We start from the raw sequence: 6,000 nt of genomic DNA on the forward strand, positions 1-6,000 counted from the left end.
ACACTGAAAATTTGGCATAAAAAAAAACTGTTCTACCCAAAATATATAAGGAGATGAATGAATTGAATCTCTTCCATAGCACTACTTCTGGTAGTGTCTGACCCTTTCTTAGCTATTGAAATGTTCCTTTTGCTTCTTAAAAACAAAAACAAATAAACAAAATACAGTCTTTCTATGTCACAGGCTTCCACCAGCATATTAAGAAATATCTCCTGCTCTGATCACTGAAAATCCCAAATGCTTATAATCTTACAAATAAGCAGGAAAGAGTTAACATGAATATTTCTACTCAGTCCCCACACCTCCAGGGGAAAATATGTTTTTAAACCTTAAAGTATAGGGATAAAAAGTACAGTGTTCCCATCAATTGTGAAGTTCAGTGAGGAATAAAGCATTGTAATTTCAGCTGTCAGCATAAAAAGCATCTCTCAGAAGCTTCGTTCCAACTATAATAACTTGGTGTGCTTGCTAGAAAAAAAATTTATGATCATATGAGCTTCATGCATGATTGATACCATTACTGTTTATTTTAAGACTGTCCTTGAGAATCAATCAAATAAAGCATTTCCAGTGTTTGTTTTGCAACCAAGAATGAAGAACACAATCAGTGCTTTTCTAGAGAAGATGTGACTGACTCTTCTCCCTATTAGAGCTTCCACCAAAAAGAAATATCTAATAAAGGTGAATCAGGCAGAAATTCATGTCAGAAAATATCCTGTCTTCCCATGTTCTTTACAGTATGTGGAAATAACTAGCAGCTACTCTTATGATTAAAAAAGAAAAATAATGGCTATCATTACACATAAGGAAGTATATAAACCCAACTAAGAATATGCTCAGTGCTTAAAAAACTAACTGGAAATAATACAAACTATGAAGCATAATCTAATCTAATTTTCATTAGAAAATTTCCTATGTATCAAATAAGGCTTTTAAAGTCTCAGATGGCACCAGCCTCTTATCATTCATAAATATTTGCATGGTGTAATAAGCATGGATGAAATAACTTAAATACTCTAAAAATGGGGGAAATAACTCTTTTTTCCATGAACCATTTTTCACATATATCTTGAAGAAAAGATCACGAAAAATTAAAATGAAATATTTTTTTTAGTAAAATTAACTTTTCTTGCATAATATCTGATTGAACTGCCTAAGGGATTCAAACTATAAAGAAATACAATAGAATTTATGCGTAGCCTCAAAAAGGAAACCTAATAACCACCCAAACACTGATGGTATCCCAACAATGTCTGAAAGCAAATCTAAGACTTTGCCAAAGCAAGTAGCCATCAATCCAGACTCTCCCTTCTACTCCACAGTGAGCAAAATAAAACCAAGCACTTACTTTCGCCCACCTCCCCCAAGCCCCACCTTACCACCATCACCACCAAACTGAAGCAATGGGCCCCTCTGTTTATAACATACATAAGAGCTTGCCACTTTCATTCCTTCAGTCTATGAACTAATTACTCCTTCATTTCAACATTAAATTATCTCTTGATTTCAGTGTTACATAGGAAAATCGATCTGTGCCATATAATTCTAAAAGTTCAAATTTGCAATCGAGAGAAAGTCTGGACTTTCAGCCCCTTTGCATCTCTCTTTTTATTCAGAAAAACAAAGTTGTATTTTTCAAAAGGTTAAACAGTTTTGGTTTTCAAACTGGGGTTTCTGTGTAATATAATCATACAGAACATCTGTAAACTTCTTCAACTCTTGATAATGGTTCTTACTTTTCCAAATACTTTCTCTACCCACCATGACTTATTACATGGAGTCCTAGGAACAGTTTGTATAAACACAGGGTTATATTCAGAATATGGCCTCACACATGGCATTTATTATGCACACTTTGTATATAAATCTGTTACATGAAACATGTTCAAATGCTGTGCAACAGGTCCTGCTATTGTGTAAACACACCCTCCCAACAAAATGACAGTAAGCTTTAAAGAATCAACAATATTTTAAAAATCACATTATTCTTCAGAGACTTAATCGTAATTCTTTTGAGATGTCAGAAGACAGAAGACCTAATCAAAAGGAATCTATTTTACTAAATCCTTCTTCCTGTCTTCGTATTCCACCGTGTATGTTATAAACTGGAGTTAGAGCCCAGGCGTATACACATTTCCATTGATTTACTGCACATTACTGGCTTTAGTGCTGAGTTGATGACAGGAAGAGTACTTTGGCAGAGGTCTGACAAGTCCTTATCCTCAAGTTCCCTTCTGCTTTATGTCTGTCTGTTCCCAAAGCTATCAAAGTAAAGCAAATGACAGACTAAAACCTCTCGGTTTTGCCATGAGAGTGTGAAATCAAATTAAAAACACACCTCAGAACTATTACATTGGGCCACGTTTATTTTCAATTGGCGGGGGGAGGGGAAGAGAAGACACTTTAAAAGAGATGGATTTCACGTCCTCTGTGTAGCCAGATCTAGTTACAGTGTATTAAGTTATGTCTAAATGAGAAAAAGACTCTGTCTAGTCAAGTGTTTTATCACAAAGTAATGTTATTAAACATATCAAGTATTCCCACGCTCTCCTCCAGATTCTTTGATTTTAACCTCCTTTGTTAGGCACAGAACACGGGGAGAAAGATTTCAGGAACAATACCAAGACAGCACATGATGCCAAGCAATGAATTCTGTATTTCCTGAACAGTTTTTTTTCTCACAAACTCAAACTGCTTTACACGTTTGCTATATGTAGGACTTCGCCTTTTCCCTGGGTGACAAGCATGGACCGGCTACAAATGTATCTCCGAGCGCGCAGCATCGTGCTTTGTGCTGCTGGGGATAACGGATTCTCAGTCTCGCGCGCATCCATCACCTAAGACACAGGGAAACTCAACCAGGGTCTCGGCGGCTACAAGGGAAACAATGTGTTGAGACCTTGACTGCTCGGAGCTACCAGGATCCCAGGAGTGAACGAAATGTTTCAGGGAGCAGCTCAGGCAAGGGGGAAGGAAGAAGGCTCTCATACTCTTACCTCCACATTGAAATACTGCTCCGTTCCGCAGACGGTAGCACATAAAATCCAAAGCAAGGTTTGCAAGAAAAATACCCCCGAATGATGCACGAAATCCAACCGTCTTCCAGTGCTGAATGTGAGTAAGATCATAGTGAACTGTGCTTCAGTGGATGGACGAGCTCCCCTTCGTTTTCTCCCTCTCTCCCTCTCCCTCCCTCCCTGGTCTCCTTTCAAAAAAAAGTCCTCCGGGTGGGTAAGGAGCTTGCAGGTTCACCCACAGCCCGGCAAGGGGAGGAGACTGAGGGCCCAGCACACGGCAGCCCCCGAGAAGCAGCGGCGGAGGCAGGGTCAGCAGCTGCCTGCATTCACCATCCTCGGGGGCCCGTCACCGGGAACGTGGCGCCCAAGTTCACCGGCGGTTCCGGCTCAAAGCGCCGAGTCGCAGCCGCAGCAGCAGCCGCCGCCGCCGCTGCCGCCGCCGCCGCCGCCGCCTCCTCCAGCCCGTGCGTCCTCCTCCTCCTCCTCCACCTCCTCCACCGCCCACTCCGCCGCCGCCGCTGCCGCCTCCTGCTTCTGCGGGAAGGGCCTCCGCCGCTCCTCGCTTCTCGCCTCTGCTTCTCCTTCCCTCCTCTCCTCGCTCCCCTCCAGAATGTTCATCCGTAATCTACATAACTCCTCCTTCCCGGGGTCTGCCTGACTCTCGGGCCCTCAGCGCGCGCGCGCACACGCACACACACACATACACACACATCGGCGCGCGCGCACACATATCTGCACATGAGCACACACACAACTACACACGCACACACACACACACACACACACACACACACTCGCGAGCGTGCGCGCCCTCTTCTTCTTAAAGGAGACGGCTTGTAAAGGGGAACAGCTACTGTACCGCGCACTGGAAGTAGCCAGACCTCCAGAAGGGCCCTGGATTGGGATGAGGTTCCTTAACATACCGCCCACCCCTCAGCTGCGAGACGGGAACCCGGGAACCTGGGCGGTTCCATCCTTTGGTCTCGCCCACCCCCTCGCGAGCATCTAGAGACAAGTGCGCCCCTCCCCGCCCGGAGACTGGGTGGGGCTCAGGCTGCGGACCCCGGCTTGGGCTGGGGAGTGGCCCAGGCCGGATCTCGGAGGGCGGCCCGCCTCGTCAATCAAGCGTCCCTGGAAGGTCGGAGGGCGCGGGGAATCAGAGGGAGCGCCCGAGTCGCTGTGCGCCGTTTGGGCGCTCGCGTAGGTTTCCGGGCTGGTCAAGTTTGGGCAGCCTGAGATAACAAGTACCGAGCGTCCAAAACTTTGTTGGGGTCCACCGACCGAGCCTGTGGCCTGTTGTTTCCCTGACTCTCTTCTACCGTCACAACACCCTGCCTTTCCCGGCTCAGGGAGTAGGCACGGGATTTGGGGGTCGGTGTCAAGTCGAATTACAGAAGCGGGAAGAAAATGTTCACTTTCCGAAAATGTTGTGTCCAGTGGACGTATGGACACACTGCGACCCAGAAGAGGTGGTCCCGCGTGTTAACAAAACACGGGCTAGGGAGGGCGGGGGCGCTGGAAAGAAACCTCGCTGCGAGAGCGAGGGTAAGGGCTGGGGAAGAAAGGAGGGGGAGCAGCCTGAGGAAAGGCGAGTAAAGCAGCTGGCAAGGGCGGGAGGAAGAGGCTGCGCGCAGACCGAGCGGGGGAGAGGCTGGCGGGAGCGAGGAGAGCTGCAGGCAAGAGGAGGAGGCTGCTGGCAAGCAGCTCAGGAGAGCTGCGGGCAGGGGAACTTCAGAAGAGGCTGCCAAAAAGGACTCGGAGCCTCAGCAGTGTGAGGCAGTGGACAGCGGGGGCAGCAACCACCAGCCCTTGGCAGGTGATGCTTTGGCTGCAAGAGAAAGGGGGAAGGGAAGCAGGCAGGCATCTGCTTGGGGGCCGTGCCAATAAATGTGCTTCTCCTTGGCAGCCAGCAGAGGGGAAGAGGAGCCCACGGGAAAGCGGTGCAGGCAAGGTTGAGTATAAAGGCTGCTCCAAGTGTGACAGCTTCCTCGGTGAGATGGAAGACAGAATTGACAAGGCAAATTTCATGGGTGAGTTGATAAAGCAAGGAATAGGACTGCAAGAGGTCATATTTGGTAAGCAGATGAAAAACGCTGGAAAACGCTTTGCCAAAAATTGCTCGGGACTGTAATAATTTGTATCCTAAAGAGAAACACAAAAAAGCTAAGGAATAGGTTTTTGCAGCTATTGCTTTAAAAACTGGAAGAAATGTGACCCACCTACCTGACCCAAGACTCCCAGGGAGACTTTTCTGACCGTCTGCTCAATGCACAGCATGTCCTATCCACAAAATAATTTTGAAGACATAAGAAGAAAGACCTTATGTTGTATAGCATATTAAAATTTGCAGAATGTTCTTACGCATAGTATCTCATTTAATTCTCACAACACTCTTGAGGATTTTGTTTTTATTTCACAGATAGAAACGATGGTAATAGAACTTTCTAGCAAAACATTCAAGTGACAGAATTCAGACCTGACTCTTCTTACTCCCAGTTTAGTGCTTTTCCTGCTACATTCCAGTGACTTTCCATATATAAATCCATTTCTACTCTTAACAGTTTTATAACCCATAGATTGAGATGACTTTCTTTAAAAAAAAAAAAAATGGCCAGAAGACAACATGAAAGCAAGATCATTATATAGAAGTTATATGGTGTTGTGTGCCAATGTAAAGTAACAAAATGTGGCGGGGAGTATTGTCAATAAATCAACACTTATTTTAATGTATACATTATATCTCGCAAAATGCAAAATGAAAGAATGGAAACGTTTTTCCTAATCCTTGAAATAGTATTGAAAGGAGGGAGATTCAAAATTTTACACTAGTTGTACAGGAGAAAACAGTTCTAAATGGTGAAGCCCTTGCTAAATGAGGCTGAATATTAGAAGATTTTGTCAAGGAAGTGGAATGCAAGATGCGTCAAAGAATTGTTGTCAAAGTATTGTCAAAGGAAATACCTGAGCTCAGAATAAAGAGATG

The 6,000-nt window shown here is 45.0% G+C and overlaps 1 protein-coding gene across 1 annotated transcript in view; it reads right to left on the reverse strand.

Moving 5' to 3' along the window:
* MMP16 (matrix metallopeptidase 16) overlaps positions 1–3,148 on the reverse strand; it is a 283,636-nt gene extending 280,488 nt beyond the window's left edge. Inside the window, exon 1 of the mRNA XM_007084324.3 lies at positions 2,997–3,148. Within this exon, the coding sequence (XP_007084386.1) occupies positions 2,997–3,128 (132 nt within the window). The 5' untranslated portion in view covers positions 3,129–3,148. The remainder of the gene's footprint in view (positions 1–2,996) is intronic.
* Between the last annotated feature and the right edge of the window lie 2,852 nt (positions 3,149–6,000).

Source organism: Panthera tigris, chromosome F2 (assembly GCF_018350195.1).
Source record: "Panthera tigris isolate Pti1 chromosome F2, P.tigris_Pti1_mat1.1, whole genome shotgun sequence".
NCBI lineage: Eukaryota > Metazoa > Chordata > Mammalia > Carnivora > Felidae > Panthera > Panthera tigris.